The 24172-nt window shown below is 41.1% G+C and overlaps 1 protein-coding gene across 12 annotated transcripts in view; it reads right to left on the minus strand.

Annotated features, from left to right (window-relative positions):
- LOC136876182 (coiled-coil domain-containing protein AGAP005037) overlaps positions 1–24172 on the minus strand; it is a 1087707-nt gene that overhangs the window by 679746 nt on the left and 383789 nt on the right. For all 12 annotated transcript variants that reach the window (XM_067149908.2, XM_067149917.2, XM_067149915.2 and 9 more), the window contains one exon: positions 4259–4410. In XM_067149908.2, the coding sequence (XP_067006009.2) occupies positions 4259–4410 (152 nt within the window). The remainder of the gene's footprint in view (positions 1–4258; positions 4411–24172) is intronic.

The following is a 24172-nucleotide window of genomic DNA, read 5'->3' on the forward strand; positions in this document are numbered from 1 at the left end:
TTGTGTTTAGTCGTCTCGAATGTAATACCACTAATCCTGCATTCTTATGTAAGTTCGAGTACTACATATGCTGTTCTAATGTAGGTAGATAAATTTCAAAGTACATTTTATATTTATACTGCATGTATAGTACAAAGAAGGTCGATAAATTCCAAAGTATGGTTTATAAAGTAATCACTTTTGAGAGATATCTCTGGTAAACATTTGAAACTACTCCACTGCCGTAGGATAGAAACTGTACCCACAGTAGTTAATTAGTCTCTTCCGTTCGCGGCTAAATGTAACCCATAATTTAATGAGAAGAGATACGAGAATGCATTTCAATTGTAGCTGATTGTATCATATCCTGGAATGCGCTAGTAACGTTCTATGCTCCTCTCCAAAATGTATGCCTACAGAGAAGCGGGTTTTCTTTTCATTCAGAAATGAAGAGCGGTGTCTCTATGAACGGAATTGCTAGCTAGCTTTGGAATTTTATTTTATCTATTATATATGCTTCAGCAAGTTAGAATTTGCGATTATGCTCTTGTACATTTTACCCAATCACATGGTACTTGAGGACGATAACTAGATGTGGAAAGATAAAAATATATTTAGATATAAGAAATTTTTAAAGATGTCGAATTATGCAATTGGATCTAAAACGAAGCAAAGCTGTGCAAAAAATTTTCTTTCTCAATTTTGACAAAATTAGGGCACAGAGTATTTTTATATGCATTATTAAATCGCCTTTGCTCATAAATAAAGGCTCTTAGAATTCTATAGATTCTGCATAATGTTTTAAACAATGTTTAAATAACGTTCTTATTAACATATTCATTTATACAATTACATAATTACATATATTCAATTATAGGACGAGGAGTATGGGACTGGAATAAATTAACAAAAAAATCCAAATTTCCAAGTTCGTTTAAAAAAAAAAAATTAAGCAAAAGCTAGCTATAAGAATTAATAGAGAATCTGCTACTTGGGCGAGAGCCCTAAATGCAGATCATTGATTGACTGAACATATTGGTCCTACTGAGAACCCATTTGAAAACGTTAAAAAAAACACTTCTCAGATTAATTTTTTTAATGGAATTTCTCGATACAACAAATAAACACACAGTAACTGTAGTAACATAATACCCCGACAGTGAAAGCAGAATAACCTAAGGTTACGGTACTTCAGAAAAGTAAGCAATTTCCCGCTAGATACCGTGTATATATTACTATCTGAGAGTTTATACAGATTAATTCCATAATGGTAACTAAACAAACCACGAAACATTTTCAAATTTAGGGTTTTGATAGAGCTTAAAGTTAATTCAATTTTGGGGTTGTCCCTATGTCCAAGGAAAAGGGTTAAAATGGAAAAGTCCTATTAAAGTAGTTCTTCCAGTCATCTAGTCTTGGTGAAACATTGCTCTAGAGAGCATTATAATCTATTCTATTCTGAAATGGGATGTAGCCTAGTTCATCCACGGAACTTTCTCAGCTAATGGCCGTCTGGAACTTACTCGATGGATACAAATCGTACGGAAGTCCAACAATCAAGTATCGTTTTAGTCGGTGGCACTGAGATAATGGAATGGCTGAAATATGTTCCCTTTTTTAATTTAAAGAAAACCGAGCTCGATAGCTGCAGTCGCTTAAGTGCGGCCAGTATCCAGTATTCGGGACATAGTGGGTTCGAACCCCACTGTCGGCAGCCCTGAAAATGATTTTCCGTGGTTTCCCCATTTTCACACCAGGCAAATGCTGAGCCTGTACCTTAATTAAGGCCACGGCCGATTCCTTCCTAGTCCTAGCCCTTTCCTGTCTCATCGTCGCCATAAGACCTATCTGTGTCGGTGCTGACGTAAAGTCAATAGCAAAAAAAAAATTCAAAAAAAAATTAAAGAAAGACAATATGATTATCACCGTCGTCTACGGACTGGAATAGAGCTTCCACCTGGATAATACTCGTTTACTCTAATTTCAACGAATTTAAGATTGGTTTTACAGGTCTTCGTCGTCGCCGTAATAATAATAATAATAATAATAATAATAATAATAATAATAATAATAATAATAATCATCATCATCATCATCTGTTTACCCTCCAGGGTCAGCTTTTCCCTCGGACACAGCGAGGGAACCCGCCTCTACCGCCTCAAGGGCAGTGTCCTGGAGCTTCAGACTCTTGGTCGGGGATACAACTGGGGAGAATGACCAGTACATCGCCCAGGCGGCCTCACCTGCTGTGCTGAACAGGGGCCTTGTGGAGGGATGGGAAGATTGGAAGGGATAGGCAAGGAAGAGGGAAGGAAATGGCCGTGGCCTTATATTAGGTACCATCCCGGCATTCGCCTGGAGGAGAAGTGGGAAACCACGGAAAACCACTTCCAGGATGGCTGAGGTGGGAATCGAACCCACCTCTACTCAGTTGACCTCCCGAGGCTGAGTGGACCCCGTTCCAGCCCTCGTACCACTTTTCAAATTTCGTGGCAGAGCCGGGAATCGAACCCGGGCCTCCGGGGGTGGCAGCTAATCACGCTAACCACTACACCACAGAGGCGGACCAATAATAATAATAATAATAATAATAATAAACATCATCATCATCGTAGTAGTAGCAGTACTAACGTACTGTATTTGGAGTATAAAAGTTGTTTTTTTTTTTTCCACTAAGAGAGTAGTGAAGGATATTCAAGCTGTATGACCAATAACTTGCGTTTCCTTATCATCAAGTTTTCAAATGGACATACGGTACGGTCTTCATTTCATTTCATTTCTGAGGGCCTAATATTTATTGGTGACATCACAATTATTTTAGCTGATAAATGAGCAAATTTAATTTATTTGTTTAAAGCATAAATGCCGTTTATTGGGAAGTCTGTCTCTTCCTAGCGTGTGACAATTATCGTTAGATAAAATTGGAAACTTACCCGGAGGCCCCGGGTTCGATTCCCGGCCAGGTCAGGGATTTTTACCTGAACCTGAGGGCTGGTTCGAGGTCCACTCAGCCTACGTGATTAGAATTGAGGAGCTATCTGACGGTGAGATAGCGGCCCCGGTCTCGAAAACCAACAATAACGGCCGAGAGGATTCGTCGTGCTGACCACACGACACCTCGTAATCTGCAGGTCTTCGGGCTGAGCAGCGGTCGCTTGGTAGGCCAAGGCCCTTCAAGGGCTGTAGTGCCATTGGGGGGGGGGGGTTAAAATTGGAAATCTCAATTCAAGAAATGTCATGTTAATAACTTCAATATTCATTTTCCCTTCCTTCGTGGTTTAAGTGGCAAACCTACATCCCAAGCCTAATATTCTTGGTTACTTCATGTGAAATTTGTGCCAACAAAGCTGAAGTTTTAACAAGTTGTCCATTTAATGTCTTGTTTCTCGAGATTCTTTTATTCCCGTTATGATCGATATCCATTCACCTTATTACTTTCCTAAGATATATGGAAGATTGCAACAGGCAACATCTGCCTTTATATCGGGGCTGGTGTGGGTGTTTAATCTCCACTTCAATACGCGGTTGGAAACAGATTTTTAAACTCCCAACATAACACAGACATTGTTCAGAAAATTACGTTTCTCTTTTTGATATAATATAACATCAAACTGAAGGAAAGTCATGATATCAAAGTGTTTCGTTAAGATTTAAGTTCTCTATAATTGCGCCATTTATCATGAAATAGTGCTTACCTCCGCGAAATCTAAAACAACACAAAACGAAATTATAATTCGGCTTCCATATGATTCTTGTAATTCGTTTATGCGCGAAAAATATACTAAGCTTTTGAAACTTATCAATTATATTTTGTAGAGTTAAAAGATCACTGATGAATGTGTAAATGCACTCGAGTTTTGACTTTACTACTCTAACGTGTCTATGAATACATCGTCCTAATCAACAACAAAACACCATCATCAACATCATTCACTCAAATATCATGACAGGTTGGTAATAATAAAGAATATGAACAGTTCTACAACTAGCAGTATAATTAATTAAAAGCTTAAAATATCCCCTAGTAGTAATGTTAAACCACTGTCTTTTAAATTAAGATCATCCAAATAAATCCAGAATGGAAATTAACCATATAAGAAATTATGGACTGGTGAAGCAAATATATTTTCCAAAAATTAAGGAAAAGTTAGAATGACTGACATGTATTCAGTTAATAGAATTCTATAAGTATTTATAAGATTAGGTATTGGACGAGTTAATATTTTTACAGTTCTGCCAAACTCTCATTAGATTGCATGGTGTGAGGGTGGCTACCCACCTCGAGGTCCATACTCCGGGTCAGAGAGCCCCCCTGATGTTGATGGTGGTGGTCACCGGACAGCGTGTGGCGTCGAGGCTCGTCGCGACGCCCCGCACGCGCGCCGCCTCCGCCGCCGCGTCTCACCTCCTCATCTCTGCCCCCGGATGGCGCTGCAACCCATACATACACACACGTAAGATAGTTGTAACGGACTGAACAAACAAACAAACATACACAATACAATGCGCATGGTTAAATACTGCACAGCACATGCGAGCTCCCAACACTCAATATTGAACAGTCGTGTAACTGAAATGTAATTAAGTGCCAAACGTGTAGGTCAATCCTCCAAAGAGCTGCACATCCAAACTCGATAATGTACGCAGCAAACAGTCAACTGGACACTCCAAATGGAATTATGCAGCAGTAGCGATGATATATTTAGTTTCGTTTATGTTACAAACACACATCTATTAAAGACAATCACTGCAAATTTTAAGGGAATATGGGCATCAAACAGTAACATGCAACTTTACTCATGAGATCGGCATGTGAGACCAACAATACCCAAAATGAGTTCAAACTAACCATATGAATTATATCCTTTAAGTACGATGAAGTGTAACGTTCTATCTCCAAAAGAAATCAATCAATGAGATATTTTCCCATGACAATTATAATTAATTGAATGCGTATTGCTATTTGATCCATAAATCAACGTCTCACAAAAATATGTGAGAACTAATTTTGTCTACGAGATTAAAACCTGAAACAGTATTTCTAAAAGGCTGTGGATTCATTTTAGGGGTTCAGGGCGGCATTACTCAACAGGCTTAAATACATGGGTGGATAAATACATAAATGCACTGGTGATCTGCTTACCAAAATTCATTTTAAAGTAAATAAATCAAACGTACGTAGCCGAAAAGACTTTTACAATCCCTTATCTAATATATTAATTCACAAAAATTCTCCGTTAGTGAGAATGTGATATGCTTTAATATACTAGTTAAGAAACACGACGTGGATTTCTCAAGGTCTCTATCAGAGTTCAAGTATCGGCTAATAAATAATCTCAGCAAATATAAATAAAAAGTTATTTACAAAAGAAACATGGTTTCAAAAAGAAAATAGAATTAACTATGCAAACACAATGAATTTCAACAGTATGTAATCATTGGAACATTATGTAATTCACCTTCTCTGAATTTAAACCTCCATGCCTGCACATATATACATATTTGTTTATATTATACTGTAAAATTATAGAAGTAATAGTCAATATTTGGAAATCTAAAGTAAAATCTTACCCTGATCTGTGTAATCTGTGTATGCCAATTTCTTTAAATCAATTCTTTATTTTTTTCAAATTTTATTATTGTAATATCAGCTATATAATGCTTGTTGTAATTGGAGTACAAATCTGTTATAGGCATATATAATAATAAATAAATAAAAATAAATAAATAAATATACACTGTTTAATAAATTGTTTTGGTGGGAATATTTTAGTATTGTAACTATTTGGGACCGGACTATGTTAAGAACTGGGAGAAGAGGGTGGTTAACAATGAGAAGAGTTCACTTTTAGGATAACCAAAGTCTGAAATCGGAAACGCAGAATCCGGATAATAAAATTATTCGTATGTCCCTAGCTTGTACCCGCTTCGGTAATACACATAGGCCTACTCAGTCTGGATAGATACGAAGAAGGATGACAAGTCATATCGTGAAGAGTTCAATATTTTGGTAAGATGATACCTAACCGAGGTGGCAAAGGCATGTTCGATTCACTCGGAAAAACGTGGGTTCGTTTCTCCGTCAAAGAAGTCGAAAACTAAGAAACAGGACGGTGATCACTCAGCTTTTTCTTCTACCACTCTTCCCACATCCTCACTGGTCGCCTGTGAGAACTATGTCGCACATGTGAATTTGGCCTTGTTTTACAGCCGGATGCTCTTTGTGACGCCAACGCTATGTGAAGGGACGTATTCATTATTGCGAGTTTCAGCGCTGATTGGTGGTGTAGTGGTTTGTGTGAAGATGAAGAGGGGTGTGTTGGGACAAACTCATAAACCGAGTCCCCCAATCAGAGAAATTAACCAGAAGCGATTAAAATCCCCGACCTGACAGGTAAGTGAACCCAGGTCCCTCTGAACCGAAGGCATCATCGCTAATCGTTCAATAAAGTAGCCGGACCTAGTGTTTACTTAACATACATATTAAATGAATGCCATGTTAAGTCCTGGTGGTTAAGAATAATGGAAGCCTTTACTTCCCACCAGGAGCTGCCTGGCCGAGGCGGTAAAGGCGTGCTCGGTTCGAATCCCCGCCGGGAAGTCATAAAATTTAAGAAACGAGATTTCCATTTCCGGAGGTGCATATGAACCAAAGATTCACTCAGCCTACAACAAAAATGAGTACTAGGTTAATTCCTGGGGGCAAAGGCGGCCGGGCGTAGAGCTAACCACTCTACCCCATCACGTGCCGAGGTTAACAATGGTGGAAGCCTTTACCTTCCACTCCACCAAGGGCCTTCATGGCCTGTACGGAGGTGAAAAAGTAAAAGTTTACTTCCCACCCTTGCAGGGTCTTCAATGCTTTGTTTCTTGCCCCCAGCAACTTTGTGCAGCAACTGCGATTTCAAGTAATTCAGGCTGTCTGTGTGTTAATTTTGACGAAGAAACTGGTAACTTACTGGCAAACTTATTGCTGAGTTTTGATTAATTTGAGCTCAGAATCCCATCCGCTCTACCATCTAAGCTGCTTAGCCCGGCATGTTTCAAAGAGAATATCCCAACTGGATCCACAGTAATACAATCCTTGTCCGGCAGAAGTCTCCATAGACGGCCAATTCTGCATCGTAAGAGCTGAATACGATTCTCTCGTATGTCGACATTCAAATACAGTCAATTCATCAGCCCGAAGAGCGGACGATTCGGGTTCGAGTTCATTGTTTCTCCTTCGCCTCAGATACAAATGATGGAACAGTGCGCATGCATCTCCTGCTGAGTCACAGACGAGTCAAATGACAAGGCCATGTCAGGTGCATGACTCTCCATAAAAATACCTACCGGATGTCACAGTAACACACGGTCAAACTTTCTGGACACATTATTCACACGCCGAGGAACATATGTTACTGTATATGGACATGAGTCCGGAAACGATTTTCATGTTTTTTCTTTTCAATTTGCTTTACGTCGCACCAACACACATAGGTCTGATGACGACGATGGGATAGGGAAGGGCTAGGAGTAGGAAGGAAGCGGTCGTGGCCTTAGCCTAATTAAAGTATTGCCCCAGCATTTGTCTGGTGTACAATTGGAAACCACGGAAAATCATCTTCAGGGTTGCCGACAGTGGGGTTCAAACAAACTATCTCCCGATTGCAATCTCACATCTGCGGGCCTCTAACCGCACGGGCAACTCGCTCGGTACATTTTCATGTTAGAACTCATATCCTACAAGTCTATTTTCTAATGAAGGAACATGCCCAATAGTATCAAATTATTTGATTTTTTATTTTTTCTCCAATTTTTAGATTGTTTTTAGCCCTGTTGACATGAATGATTTATCCCTTTATGACGACTTTGTTTACTTTCAATTTAGGGATTTTATTTTTTCTAGTGTGTACGAGTTTAGGAGTTTATACTGTTATAATTGCGGGGTGATTATCTAATTCGAATCGTGCATCATTATAAGGGTCTCTTATGAAGTGAGATTAGTGTTAATTTTATTGAGATTATTTTTTTTAGATGACAGTAAGTTACAATAATCATGGGAAGCACACACGAACAGAACGTACCATATCACTTACATGAAATGTTAGCATCGATACATGCATCAACCCACCGTCGCATTGAATCCCAGATGTCCTGATGTATCGCTGGAGTATTAGGTATACAGTTCGTAGGGCTGATTTTAGAATTTGTTTCAAGTATACAGAACTAAAATTATTAGTTTAAGCAGGATTAAAGCTGGCCTTTTTTTACTTCAACCATTGCGTATAGAAGAGAAAATGTGCTCACTTCACTTGTTCCAGTGGTTCTGCCGCGGAGCGACGCTAGTCGATCACATTATTGCGCACTGCAATATAAGATGCTACAAGAAAGAAGATAAGTTTACCAGACACGTTTGTACAAACTCGGATACTTTCATGTGCACCGCTCTTACTAATGTACAGTAATATATACACATAAACACATTCCAAGATGTTAAATTCAGAGGAAATTAAAATACAATGTACATACGTATCTCCGCAATGAGAAAACTGTTTTCCGAAACAGTGACCTAGAGTTTACATGGGAATAACAGTTTCTTTAAGTCTGAATTACCCTTTAAGTTCAACCCCAGCGAATGTGTTCAGTATAATTTCCGAGATATTCACTTTTCAGCACCAAATCCTGCTTCAGTCCCACTTACTCCCACTGTATTACTGTGGATACTATCTAGGTACTCACACTCACCAGAAACTAGTCGCTAAATTTTACCTTCTTCCTCATCCTTATGGTCCATGACAGCCATCTCAGTATTTTAAGTTCCGTATCTTTGCTGTTAATCAGATTTTTTTGGGTAACAATTTGATAACGTCACACCGACACAGATAGGTCTTATAGCGACGATGGGATAGGAAAGGCTTAGGAGTTGGAAGGAAGCGGCCGTGGCCTTAATTAAGGTACGTCCCCAGCATTTGCCTGGTGTGAAAATGGGATACCACGGAAAACCATTTGCAGGGCTGCCGATAGTGGGATTCGAACCTACTATCTTCCGGATGCAAGCTCACAGCCGCGTGTGTCTACGCGCACGGCCAACTCGCCCGATAATTACGTAATTAGATGAGAGTATAAATATGTACATTTATAATTTTAACGCTCCAATTTCCATTAAAACGTCTACAAGAAAGACTTGACGGTGACCGGCATCAATCACACTTGTTGCAAAAATATGTCCAACGTCAGCGATTCCTGGTGATTGGCTGTACGAAGTAAGAGTCCACGTGGCAGAGAAGACAAGGAACAACAAGCTTATTTCAAAGAGAGCCAGATGGAATGAAAGAGCTGCTTCTCTCTGGGCTCCCTCAAATTTCACGTAACTCATTTGTCAAAGGGATCATCCATCACTCCAAAGTGGGTATGAAACTGAAAATAAGCCAGTGTGCTACAACATCGCTCTTCGTGATATGTATGTGCATTTTGATGATAGATACCCTAAACGTCCATGAAGAGGCGTGTAAGGTAAATGAGGACTAGATAGTTTTTCGTCTTGGCCTGGTGCAGGTCTGTCGAGTTGACGCCTGCTAGGTGACCTGCTGAAGGCGGCACACACACACACACACACACACACACACACACACACACACACACACACACACGCACACACACACACACACACACACACACACACACACACACACACACACACACACACCGAGCCCCTGAAATATCAGAATTAACCAATTAAGGTTAAAATTTCCGAGCCAGTCGGGAATCGAACCCGAGGCCCCTTGGACCAAACACCAGCACGCTAACCATCTGGCCATGGAGCCGTACAAAGTCGTGTCCTCATCCCGAGTAGGTGCAATTCTTTTCAGGCACACCCCTAATGGAGGTGAGCTGCATGTACCATTTCGACCATATACCAACCCTCTTGCCATTCTTAAATTTCTGGCAGTACCGAGAATTGAACCCGGGCTTCCAAGGACAGCAGGTAATATTGCTAACTCTTACGCAACGGAAGCGGAAGTAATAATAATAATAATAATAATAATAATAATAATAATAATAATAATAATAATAATAATAATAATAATAATAATAATAATAATAATAATAATTGTATGTTCTCTGCTACCATGTTTTTAGTTGAAGCCAATTACCCTGCCTCAACGTCAAGTTCGACTTTCCGCTTTACAGCTCAAGGTGGAAGAGAAACAGGACCTCCTTTTTTGCGATGTATGGCTGAGTTGTAATTAATTATGTCTATGAACTTGCAGTCCCGGCCGGAGGCCGATACTATACAATGACTCGGAGAGGGAATAACAAATTTGCTCTTGCCCACAGGCTATTAGAAGACAATTTGTTTACATGTTGCTTTACGTCACACCGACACAAGTAAGTGCTAGGGCGACGATGGAATAGGGCTAAGAGTGGGAAGGAAGCGACCGTGCTGTAAAAATGGGAGATCGCAGAAAACCATCTTCGGGGCTGCCAACAGTGGGGTTCGACACACTGTCCCCCGAATTCAAGTGGGCAGCTACGCGCCCCTAACCGTCAGGTCAACTCGCTCGTTGCTACCAGAAGACATAGGGCACTGTAAACACTGTTTCAGCAGCAAAAACAGAGGAATTCTAGGTACTAAAACGTATTGAAGCAAGTCGTCAGTATCATCTAACACGAACAACGGTTCTGCAGTGAGATTTTCTAAATATTACGCACACGGCCTATCCGAACCCCTAAAACTTATGCAACTCATCTACGTAATTGTAGAGCGGGCTAGTTTATACTTGCGACTTGTTTAGAAGGGTCCAGGGAAGGAACATGCTGTCACATTTTACTCATTTTATAGGAGAGCATTATTAAAACTTTGTAACACCATGTTTTTTCCCTGTGTATGACTTTTAAAATCCATCATATCTAGGAACTTAACAAGTTCCTCCCCTCAACTGGACAGAGGACTGAGACTACATTCTTACAGCCACAAACATGGCAAAAATATCGAGAAAAAATGAAAAATGGACTTAGCATGTTCTTCCCATGAACGCTTCTCTGCATTCTAGTATTACGCCTAGGCCTGTAACTTAAAAATCCTTTCCAAATATCTCGATCAATTATAATGTTGAATCCGGTTCGTTCAGTAGTGCAAGCAAATGATAACTGCAGTCCGCTAAATACTTCATTCTGTTTCATTTATCTCATAAGCTGTATTATCACGTCACAAATAGATAGAATGACAACAGACACGAAGCATGCAGTTGTGAATATAGTGCATTACATGGAATCATATCATTAAAGCGTACGGTAAATGAGATCATATCCACAGTGTATGTTTTAGAGTGCGGAACATTGGACACGATACGCCTGGATAGCTCAAAATCTAAGTATAAGTAAATAGTGGAGCACCACTAATCTATATGAACAATCAATGAGCAAAACAAGCACACAGTTCAGTTCCGTTAATACGAGAATGAAGGTCACTAGGAAAAATATTCGTTACTAGTTTAGTTAATGTCTGTGTTGTGCAGCCATTCATTTCTTGAAATGATAACACAGTATGCAGACAAGGGGTGGACAATTGATGACGTCAATCTGAGAGATGGTGAGTTCGAAACGCACTCTCGGAATCACTTAAGTTGGTTTTCCAAGGTTTTCCATTTTCACAGCTGGCAAAAGTTGCGGGTGTACCTTTATTGTCCACCTCCTCTTAGGCTTTTCCTATCTCATCGTCACTAAAGGTCTGAGTTAGTGCGACGTTAAGCCACTAGTGACATCGGTATTGCGTAAAACACAAAGTGCCTTATTTGTTCCCCTAATTGCTGAATATGCAGAGTAAAGTTAAAAGTACGTTTTGGGTCAAATTTTGACGAATAAAAGGAGATTGTTAGTACAGTAGAACTTCGTTAATTATAACCCTAAAGGTCCAGAAAATAGGTCGAATTAACCACGAATTCGAATTAAACAATAAATTATCGCACACCGAACTTACCCGAATCTCGAATTCAAAACGATCTCTACTGTACTGCAAGCACTTTACTGTAAACAAAAGCATTCTTGGGTCGGTAGCAATGTCCAGCTGTTATTCCCTAATCCATCTGCAATTCATTTTCATTTCATTATTCGTTTAACTTCCAGAGTTGGTCCCCCCCCCCCCCCGAAATCAGGGAGGGATCACACCTCTACAGCCTCAAGGGCAATATCATGCCGCGTGAGACATTTGGCCGGGGATACAACTGGGGTAGAGGATCAGTACATCGCCCAAGTGGCCTCACTTGCTATGCTGAACAGGGGCCTGAAGAGAGGAAGGAATAGACATGGAAGAGGGAAAGAACCGGCCTTAGCCTTAAGTTAGGTACTGGAGGAGAATTGGGAAACCACGGAAACCACATCGAGGATGGCTGAGGAGGGACTCCCCTCTACTCAGTTGATCTCCGAGGCTGAGTGGACCCCATTCCAGCCCTCTTAACACTTTTCAAAATTTTGTGGCAGAGCCGGAAATCGAACCCGAGCTCCGGGGGTGGCAGCTAATCACAAAAACTACTACACCAAAGAAGCGGACATGTCCATCTGAAATTAATGACGCATATTCTACCAAGGGCCCCATGTTTAATGTGGCCATATTTCCCGATCTTGGCGGGACAGTCCCGAATTTTGACCCGAAGTCCCGCCGGCCAAGTGTCCAGCTTTTGAGAAACTCTCCCGATTTTGTCCTGATTTGTCAAAGATAACACTGACATGAAAGATGAACATATTTTTTCTCATAAAGACTTGGCTCAGTGTAAAATACTGCAACTAATATAACCCTAAAATAGTGACACAAGAGACGGAAGTGTGTTATTCTAATTCTGGACGTCAGAGGTAAATTATCGTAATTGCAAAAACGACGATTTTGAGATTTTTATCGAATGTGGCTTGTTTTGATCGCCCCTTATTAAGGGTACACTACTGTATTGTACTGTATGTGTATGTGTCACAGGAATGAATATAAGCTATGTGATACTATCGTTATGTGCAAAGAGAAATCAGAAATGGTAAGTGGTAAGCGATCATCCAACAGAGCAGCCTTATGCCGTTCGCCGCATTCCTTATTGTATTGATGCTTACAATAGTTTACCATGGTCAGAACTGTGGATTCGACTTGCCTTAAAGGTAGTAAAATATGCGCCCCAACAGCTTGTTTCTGCTCTCCTGTAAAGTTAGTGAAATATCACTTAAGATAACTTATCTCTGACTTCCAGAACTGTCACGTTTAAAATAGTAAAAATACCTAAGAGTCCGGATTTTAAAGCAGTAATAGGTTGGAATGCAAACTTACTGAAGCGGATAACAAGTATAGTCTATCCTGCACAACCACTATGCTGTTAGTTTTGTAAAACATTAGAGGTACGGCCCATTAGAACCCCTAGAATTTATGTTACTCTCGCTACATAACCGAAGAACGGACTGGACGACACTTCCTAACAACGAAACTAGTTTGCATACTAAGCTGTTACCTTCTGAACATCCGGGCTCTAATAATAACCATTTGACACAAACTGTAATTTCTTCCATGGTTCTTTTCAAACGAATACCACCTTTCGAAACAAATTTTGGGAGATGGGGGTGGAGAGAGAAATTTTTTCCCCGCATTTTAGTGAAAGAAAAATGGCAACATTACCCATGCTCCAACTTCCAAGCCTTCAGTAACCAGTGGAATGCACCATTTCATCTGTAGACAGTTGTCGGTCAACTCGACATGGAGTTACGGATTTAGACGTGATCCTCTGCGGGCCAATAGCTTGCCCAGGGAGCCTATCATCCTTAAACGCCCTTTTTGTTAAACGTGACAGTTCAGACGATCCCAGGTTCAATTCCCGACAGGATCAAGGATTTAGCCTAGTCTGAATAACTCCTCTGTCGCGAGAACTGGATGTTTATGTTTGTCTCAACACTCACCTTTTCATATTCACATAACATTCCACACTACCAACACAGAAACACGCAACAGTGAATGCATCCCTCTACAAAGGATTGGCGTCAGGAAGGGTATTAAGCTCATGTGCTACACAGTTCGCAGCCGCGATCCAACAAAGGTGTGAGGAAACTGTCAACAGAATTAGAAGAAGAATGTATTATACTAGCCGGCCCCGTGGTGTAGAGGTAGCGTGCCTGCCTCTTGCCCGGAGGCCCCGGCTTCGATTCCCAGCAGGGTCAGGGATTTTTACCTGGACCTGAGGGCTGGTTCGAGGTCCACTCAGCCTACGTGATTAGAATTGAGGAGCTATCTGACGGTGAGATAGCGGCCCCGGTCTAGAAAGCCAAGAATAACGGCCGAGAGGGTTGTAGTGCCATGGTGGTACGTATACTACTACTACTACTACTACTAATAATAATAATAATAATAATAATAAAAATAATAATAATAATAATAATAATAATCAACTCTGATCATTGAAGGCAGATCACTATCTAAATCTTTAGGAAAACAAAAGAGAAATATCATCAGGGAAATCTTTGACCCAGTATGCTCAGAAGGATTATAGATGAAAAGGAGGTCTCGTGAATTATACCAGCATTTTGAGAAAATATAAGATACTATTGGAAAAAAGGTTACTGTAATTTTATGGCCATATTCAAAGAATGGACAATCGAAATTAAAAAAGACCTCCAAGAAATCAGCATAATACGTGAAACTATACGGGATAGACCTAGATTTAGAACGTTGCTGAATAAACGTAATTTTGCTTAAAAAGCCAAGATGAGGACCAACGCTGCATGGACAGAAGAGCGGAAGAAAAATCACAGCGAGAGAATGAAGATATTCTGGGAAAAGAAGAAAGCAAATTAATCTGCTAAGTTAAATTGCGGTCCTTAGTTGGACACAAAAATGGTTTTAGGTCTCACTAATTAGTTGTTAACGGTTTTTCGGAGACGCCGAGATGCCAGAATGTTGTCCCAAAGAAGTCAGTTCACGTGCCTGTAAATATACCAATACGAGCCTGGGGTATTCAAGCAGCTTAAAATATCACCGGACTAAGCAAGGTTCGAATCTGTCAACTTCGGATGAAAAGCCAGTGCTCTGTTGTCTGAGTCACTAGAAAATAGTCTCAGCATGAGAGAAATTATTTCGTTTTACTGCTCCTTAAGATCATCACCACTAACACTTGCCTCTTGCAGCTTACTCCTTCATCGACTCTGATATAGTTTTGTCTCGTCATTTGCTCTTCTTTCGGGGAGAAATCAAAATATTCATACGTGACATTGGAAATATTATAATTAATTTATTTTAGAAAATTAATTATTCTGGATGAATGCCAAGCAAGCACGATATTATATCATAAAACAGTGTTACCTACATATATTTGACTATCGTCTACGTTCACCACCACGCTCACTTACGACTACATTTCCGAGTACAATATATTTAGACACCAACATTGTTTACTATTCCATACATTCACGGGAGTCGAAACTGGTCTTTGACCCCCCACTTTGATCATAAGATCATCGCAGATCTGAAAGCATACATCATTTCTATTTCTCAATTAGAGCAAAGTTCTTATTATAGAACCTTTGTACTGTTATAGAATATAAAAGCCAAGATGAGGAACAACACTGCATGGACAGAAGAACGGAAGAAAAAACACAGCGAGAGGATATTCTGGGAAAAGAAGAAAGCAAATTAATCTGCTCCTTAGTTGGGCACAAAAAATGGTTTTAGGTCTCACTAATTAGTTGTTAACGGTTTTTCGGAGACGCCGAGATGCCAGAATGTTGTCCCAAAGGAGTACTTTCACGTGCCTGTAAATATATCAATACGAGGCTGGGGTATTCAAGCAGCTTAAAATATCACCCACCCTATTCCATGCAACCACATCCTTATGGTTCTATCTAAAATATATTCACACTACCCATAGGGTATTTATCTAACATAGCGAAACACTGAAAAAAAAACACCCACCCACACATACACACACACAGGGAAAGGGGAGAGAGAAAAGAAATGGCGGGATTGAGCAAGAAATTAAATTGCAAACATTTAAAGAACTGTTATTGCTTTTAAATTCAAATAACTTGCTTAAGCCATAGCCTTTTTCACACGTGAGGAAAGTGAACTTCTGATATGATATAGCTTTAATTTTACGAAATAAAAGTAAACTGTGTCTAAAGTCATACATATGTACATACATACATACAACATGGAACTTAGTAGACGTGTCATAAACTCAGCGAGCCACAGGCTGGTGGAGAAATATTAACTCGTGGATTTTCTAAATTTTTTAACAAAATAAATTTTGACATCTTATAACGAGCAAGCAGATAACATTGGCAAAAGACAAATTTAATTAATTATATATAGGGTATTAATCAGTACTGTCATTTTGTATATATAAGCATGTAGCATACTGTTAATATATGATGAAAAAAGATGAAAAAATTACAGAAAACATTTTGAGTGAAACATGCACGATAACTGGCTCAGAAAGAAATAGAATAGAAGCATTTGAAATGTGGTGTTACAGAAGAATGCTGATGGTTAGAAGGATAGATCGGATCACGAATGAAGAGATACTAAACCGAATTGGTGAGAGGAGATAGATTTGGCGAAATTTGACCAGAAGAGACAGAATTATAGGACATATCTTAAGACACTCAGGACTTGTTCCGTTAGTCTTTTTAGGGAAGTGTGGGCAGTAAAAACGACAGGCGTAGAGCAACATATGAATAAGACAAAGCAGATGTAGGACGTAGTAGTTACGTAGAAATGAAAAGTTCAGTACAGGATAGGGTGGCATGGAGAGGTACATCAAACCAGTCTATGGACTGATGACCCAAAGAAAAATCCACAATTCTAGCCCTTCAGGCAAGCAACTCAATGTTGAAAACGTCCTAGGAATATGAGCTACGAATTTTAGGTAAATAAATTATAATGAAGTATGAGATTATAGGCGTTATTTTTGTATTCCAGGAGATTGTGAGTTCGAACCCCACTGTAGACAGCCCTAAAGATTGTTTTCCGTGGTTTCCTATTTTTACACTAGGAAAATGCTGGGACTGTAGCTTATTTAAGGCCACGACCGCTTTCCTAGGCCTTTCCTATCCTATCGTCGCCATACGACTTATCTGTGTCGGTGCGACGTAAAGCAAAGTGTAAAAAGTGTTCAGTTTGGAAGCCAATGTGAATTAACCAAGCTTCATCACAATCCACTATTTGCAGCTAGGTATGTGTCCTCCTCTTATCATTAAATCACTAGAAACTGAGTCTAACCACAGTCGATTTTTTCTCCTTCAACTTCCATTATCTACTACTGTGAAATCCACTATTATTCTAGACAACCTTTCCTCCTCCATTCGTCTCACATGACTCCACCACCAAAGATTGTTTATGTGTACAGTTTCATCTCTCGATTTCATTCCTGACTTTGCCTTCATCTCTTCATTCCGAGTACCCTCCTGCCATTGTTCCTGCTCGTTTGCATCAGCAATCATTCTTGTCACTTCCATATCTGTTACTTCCTTTTTTTTTTGGTATTTGCTTTACGTCGCACCGACACAGATAGGTCTTATGGCGACGATGGGATGGGAAAGGCCTAGGAGTTGGAAGGAAGCGGCCGTGGCCTTAGTTAAGGTACAGCCCCAGCATTTGCCTGGTGTGAAGATGGGAAACCACGGAAAACCATCTTCAGGGCTGCCGACAGTGGGGCTCGAACCCACGATCTTCCGGATGCAAGCTCACAGCCGCGCGCCTCTACACGCACGGCCAACTCGCCCGGTCTGTTAATTCCAACCTACTAGTAAGATATTAAGAGTCTATCCAGCTTTCACTTCCGTACTACAAAGTCGATCTAAAAGTTTAAAGTGAAGTGCCCTGAGGGATGAGACTATTTGAAAATATCAGCCGCAATACTGGTTTTCTGTATTCGTACTTCACTATTTCGTCATCTAGAAGAGCATACGAGCACAGTGAAGAACGTTTACGACAGGCGACTGTAACAACGATGGCGCCTTCAATGGAGCACTGTTGAGATTACTGAGCATTTCTTTAGCTTATACGTTAGTATATCTACATTCAAAGCACAATATTCAGTCATTGTGATTCTTCTCGTTTCAAGAATATGTATCAGAAAGATTTTATTTGCCATAAAACTTTTAGTGTGAGACGAGTCAGATCGAAAAACAATGTTTTCAAAGCGCGTAACATAGATCCTGGTTTCTCTATTAGCCATTATTCTAAGATGGATCAGTAACAAAGAAACCAAACCGATGTTGTCCAACAACAGTCTGCCAATGTATTTCGTCTGCAATTCCATTAAAATGACAACCTAATCCCATGGCACAACGGCCCCGAAGGGTCATGACCTACCAAGCGACCTCTGTTCAGTCCGCAGGCCTGCAGATTACGAGGTGTCGTGAATTCGGCATGACGAATCCTCTCGGCCGTTTTCCTTCGCTTTCTAAACCGAGGACGCCATCTCACCGGCAGGTGGCTTCTCAATTGTAATCACGTAGGCTGAGTGGACCTCAAAACGGCCCTCATATCTAAGTAAAAATTCCTGACCTGGCCAGACATCGAACCCGGAGCCCCTAGGTAGGAGGCAGGTATGCTACCCCTATGTTATGGTACACCAAGATACCTAATTTTCAAGTTCATATACATCTTCATGATAGACTGTTACCGCTTCAGCGTCCGTCTGCAAATCTCTGAATTAACTAAGAGCCCCCACGATCCTCTCCCTGCAACTCGTTTAGTTCTGTACACCAGTTATTTTTAAATAATTAAAAACTGAGTCTAACCATCGCCTCTTGGTCTCTCTCTGCTTCTCTTAACCTCCATGGCCAAAACCATTATTGTTCTAGGTAACCTATCCTCCTCCATTCGTTCCACATGACCTCGCTATCGAAGCCGGTTCATATGTACAGATTCATCCATCGAATCTACCGCGCAAGTGGCTACATGGTTTGCGCCACGTAGCTTCAGCTTGCGTTCGGGAGATAGAGGGTTCGAACCCCACTATCGGCGGTCCTGAAGATGGTTTTCCGTGGTTTCCCATTTTCACACCAGGCAAATGCTGGGACTGGACCTTAATTAAGGCCAAGGTCGCTTCCTTTCCACTCCTAGACCTTTCCGATCCCATCGTCGCCATAGAACTTATCCGTGTCGGTGCGACGTAAATCAAATTGTTAGTTGTCATTGCTAATCTAGACTTTATCTACTTATTACGAGCACCCTCCAGTAATTGTTCCCTCCTGCTTGTTTCAGAAGTCAGTTTCGTCACCGAGCATTCACCTCAGTACAGTATAGATTATCTAATAATAATAATTTTATTATTATTAAGTTATTGGTTTTACGCCCCACTGACTACTTTTTCGAGTTTTGGAGACGCTGGTGTGCCAGAATTTAGTCCCGCTGAAGTTATTTTACGTGCCAGTAAATCTACCGATACGAGGCTGACGTATTTGAGCACCTTCAAATACCACCGGACTGAGCCAGGTTCAATGCTCCCAAGTTGGGGCCAGAAGGCCAGCGCCTCAACCGTCTGAGCCACTCAACACGGCAAAGTACGTATATATTGAAAAGCAGAGTGCTGTAAACATATCGCCAGAGAACTCACGGCATTAGTTTTGTTGTATTCCACTCGAGAAAATGCAGTTTGCGTTTATAAGCTTTGTTCTTAACGCTTTTCTTGATATCCGTGAGGTTGTAGCCCCAGTCGCCCGTAACAGCAAGTCTACTCTCTAAGCACAGCTGCAATGTGCATCTAAGGTTGATTAAACTAATGTGTGAAACAACAGCGTGGTTCATCATGTTGATGCTATGCTCTTGTTGTTGCTGACCCATATTAATGGTATGGTTTAACACAATCCACTAATGCTGTTTGAGGGTAAAGTTTTTCTATGCACACTGTTTAACATCACTTTAAGGCTATGGTGAAGCTGGAACAGGAAAGGGTTAGATACGGGAGGGTTTCAGCCATGGACTAAATTAAGGAACAGGTCCAGCACTTGTCTGGCGTGGAAGTAAGAAACCACGGAAAATCATCTTTAGGGCTATTGACGGTGGAGATCAAACTCATCATCTCCCGAACATAAGTTTACAGTTGATGATCAGTCTAAAGTCCGGATTATTAGGTACTGATAGGTTAGAATGCAAACTTACTTAAGCCTGTAACAAGTATACCCTAGACTGTACAACGGTTATGCTACGAGATTTGCATAGATATTAGGGATACAGCCTATAGAACTCCTTGAATTTATGCAACTCTTCCTACATTGTGGTATAACGGGTTGCATCACACTTCCTACAAACCAAATTATTTTGCATTCTAACCTATTACCACCTAAAAATCCGAGGTATATATTGATCAGTGCTGCGTAGCCGATTCATTTGATAACAACAAACTGTAGCCCCCTGGACTAAACGAATGACAATTTTTCAGAAGTGATAGGCCTATTACTGTTACACTGTGTGCCACTGGTCCCCTTATACACTACTTTGCGCTGCAGTGATTTTTCTACTGAAGATAATGCTTGATCCTTATGGTCTTATATTTACAATTTATGCACTCAATGACGATAGGTACGTTAATATTACCTGTAAGAATAATTGAACAGGCATACTAATACAGATTTTTAAAATGTAGACATGTTTTTCAAAGAGGCTAAATTTAAATTTGTTGGATATAAGATTACGTGCTCTCGATTCATCTGGAAGTAAGTTTGTCAGTTTGATTACCTGAGAGGAAATCAAAAAATGTAAAATTGAAGCATCCAATTTTCTGGAGTTCACTCAGCTTACACCAGAAGTGAATACCGGACCGTAGGAGCAAAGGTGGTTAGGCAAAGAGCTAACCAATCTATTCCACTTACTGTACTTCTAAGGGGCCTTCATGGCCAGTACGAAGAGAGCATCTTTTATTTTACTGCATACACTGAATTAATATTATGTGGAAAAGGCAATGCGCAAGATTTGACTCTCGGTAGTTTAACTGTCCGCCTCTGTGGTGTAGTGGTTAGTGTGATTAGTTGCCATCTTCCCCGGAGGCTCGGGTTCAATTTCCGGCTCTGCCACGAAGTTTGTTAAGAGTTACGAGGACTGGAACGGATTCCACTCAGCCTCGGGAGGTCATATGAGTAGAGGGGGTTGAGTTCGATTCCCACCTCAGCCATCCTCGAAGTGGTATTCTGTGGTTTTTCACTTCTTGTATAGGCAACTGCCAGGATGATACCTAAGTTGAGGCCACAGCCGCTTCCTTCCCTCTCCTTTGCCTATTATTATTATTATTAAATGCTTTTTTTTGCTAGTTGCTTTTCGTCGCACCGACGCAGATAGGTCTTATGGCGACGATGGGACAGAAAAGGGCTAGGAGTGGGAAGGAAGCGGCAGTGGCCTTAATTAAGGTACAGCCCCAGAATTTGCCTGGTGTGAAAATGGGAAAACACGGAAAACCATCTTCAGAGCTCCCGACAGTAGGGTTCGATCCCACTATCTCCCGAATTCCAGCTTACAGAGACGTGGCTAGTATAATTTCTTTGTTTTTTGTTTTTACAACTTCCTTTACGTCGCACCCACACAGAAAGGCCTTACGGCGACGATGTGATAGGAAAGGCCTAGGAGTGAGAAGGAAGCGGCCGTGGCCTTAGGGTTCAGTCTCAGCATTTGCCTGGTGAGGAAACGGGAAACCACAGAAAACCATCTTTAGGGCTGCCGACACTGAGGTTCGAGCCCACTATCTCCAGGATACAAGCTTAAAGCTGCACGCCCCTAACCGCACGTCCAACTCGCCCCATAAGACTCCTATCACATTTAATAATAATATTATTATTATTAATAATAATAATTGAACTAAACAGTTTATAGTAAATACAGTGAAGAAATGACACGGTTTTCCTATTAGTTTTCTAACCATGAAGAGCAGGTACATAATACGGAGTAAATGTAAGATCTTTCAAAATAATGTGTCCGTGGATGTTTTCGTGAAAGTATTAATCCACTCGATTATCTCAGCTGAATATTATAGTGACGGAACGCGTCTGGCTTACCATGAATGGATTGTGAAATTTGCCACTAGCTTCTACCTAATTTACTGAAATAGCGAACAAGACGGCAATACAGCACTCACACAGAACATTACAGGGGAACACATGCTTCGCTACGAATATGACTAAAATGTGCTTGGAATTCTGGTCACTGGTTACAAGAGGAGACACCAATACCTTATTTATTCGCGCAGGCACATATAAAAGATGAAATTGGGCCGTATAAATGCAGCCCTTGTGTCAACAGCGAGAGAAAAACTGCTGCACGTTCACTGAAATGTCGTTAAATAGTAATCATAAGAGCGGCAATAATAGTAAGACTCACGTGACAAAGGAGAGGCAGAAAACGGTTCAAACATCTAAATCTCGTGACCACACGTATACTTACGAACAAGTAGCTATCAACGGTCATATACCGGTAGGCTTGAAACAATTCAATTCTTGCCCGATCTTGAACGAAATCAATAATAATAATAATAATAATAATAATAATAATAATAATAATAATAATAATAATAATAATAATAATAATAAAATAATAATAATAATAATAAAATAATAATAATAATAATAATAATAATAATAATAATAATAATAATAATAATAATAATAATGAGGAAAAAGAAGAATATTTAACTCCTGAATGAAATTGCGGAAAAAAGTTGGCCTTCAGATATCTTTTGAAAAGAGAGGATATATGACGTGCAACAAACCAGCATCAAAACTCATGCAGACAAAATAGGGCACAATTAAAAGAATATCGCAATGCAAGTATCTTGGTGAAATAATTCAGGAAAATGGACTTGAAACAAAAGCCAATGAAATTAGATACTAAGAGATGGAAACTGCGTACCGATTAACCCAAAATATCTACAACAAACATGTATCTCCAAAGACACAAAACTAAGACATTACTATACAGTGATATATACATACACTGACTGACAGAGCAAATGCAACACCAAGAAGGAGTGGTCAGAACTTAATGCCAATTGCAGGGTAGACTGACGTCACTGAGGTATGCTCATGATGTGAAATGCGCCGCTGTGCTGCGCACGTAGCGAACGATAAATGGGACACGGCGTTGGCGAATGGCCCACTTCGTACCGTGATTTCTCAGCCGACAGTCATTGTAGAACGTGTTGTCGTGTGCCACAGGACACGTGTATAGCTAAGAATGCCAGGCCGCCGTCAACGGAGGCATTTCCAGCAGACAGACGACTTTACGAGGGGTATGGTGATCGGGCTGAGAAGGGCAGATTGGTCGCTTCGTCAAATCGCAGCCGATACCCATAGGGATGTGTCCACGGTGCAGCGCCTGTGGCGAAGATGGTTGGCGCAGGGACATGTGGCACGTGCGAGGGGTCCAGGCGCAGCCCGAGTGACGTCAGCACGCGAGGATCGGCGCATACGCCGCCAAGCGGTGGCAGCCCCAAACGCCACGTCAACCGCCGTTCTTCAGCATGTGCAAGACACCCTGGCTGTTCCAATATCGACCAGAACAATTTCCCGTCGATTGGTTGAAGGAGGCCTGCACTCCCGGCGTCCGCTCAGAAGACTACCATTGACTCCACAGCATAGACGTGCACGCCTGGCATGGTGCCGGGCTAGAGCGACTTGGATGAGGGAATGGTGGAACGTCGTGTTCTCCGATGAGTCACGCTTCTGTTCTGTCAGTGATAGTCACCGCAGACGAGTGTGGCGTCGGCGTGGAGAAAGGTCAAATCCGGCAGTAACTGTGGAGCGCCCTACCGCTAGACAACGCGGCATCATGGTTTGGGGCGCTATTGCGTATGATTCCACGTCACCTCTAGTGCGTATTCAAGGCACGTTAAATGCCCACCGCTACGTGCAGCATGTGCTGCGGCCGGTGGCACTCCCGTACCTTCAGGGGCTGCCCAATGCTCTGTTTCAGCAGGATAATGCCCGCCCACACACTGCTCGCATCTCCCAACAGGCTCTACGAGGTGTGCAGATGCTTCCGTGGCCAGCGTACTCTCCGGATCTCTCACTAATCGAACACGTGTGGGATCTCATTGGACGCCGTTTGCAAACTCTGCCCCAGCCTCGTACGGACGACCAACTGTGGCAAATGGTTGACGGAGAATGGAGAACCATCCCTCAGGACACCATCCGCACTCTTATTGACTCTGTACCTCGACGTGTTTCTGCGTGCATCGCCGCTCGCGGTGGTCCTACA

The sequence above is a fragment of the Anabrus simplex genome, chromosome 6 (genome assembly GCF_040414725.1).
Source record: "Anabrus simplex isolate iqAnaSimp1 chromosome 6, ASM4041472v1, whole genome shotgun sequence".
Lineage (NCBI taxonomy): Eukaryota > Metazoa > Arthropoda > Insecta > Orthoptera > Tettigoniidae > Anabrus > Anabrus simplex.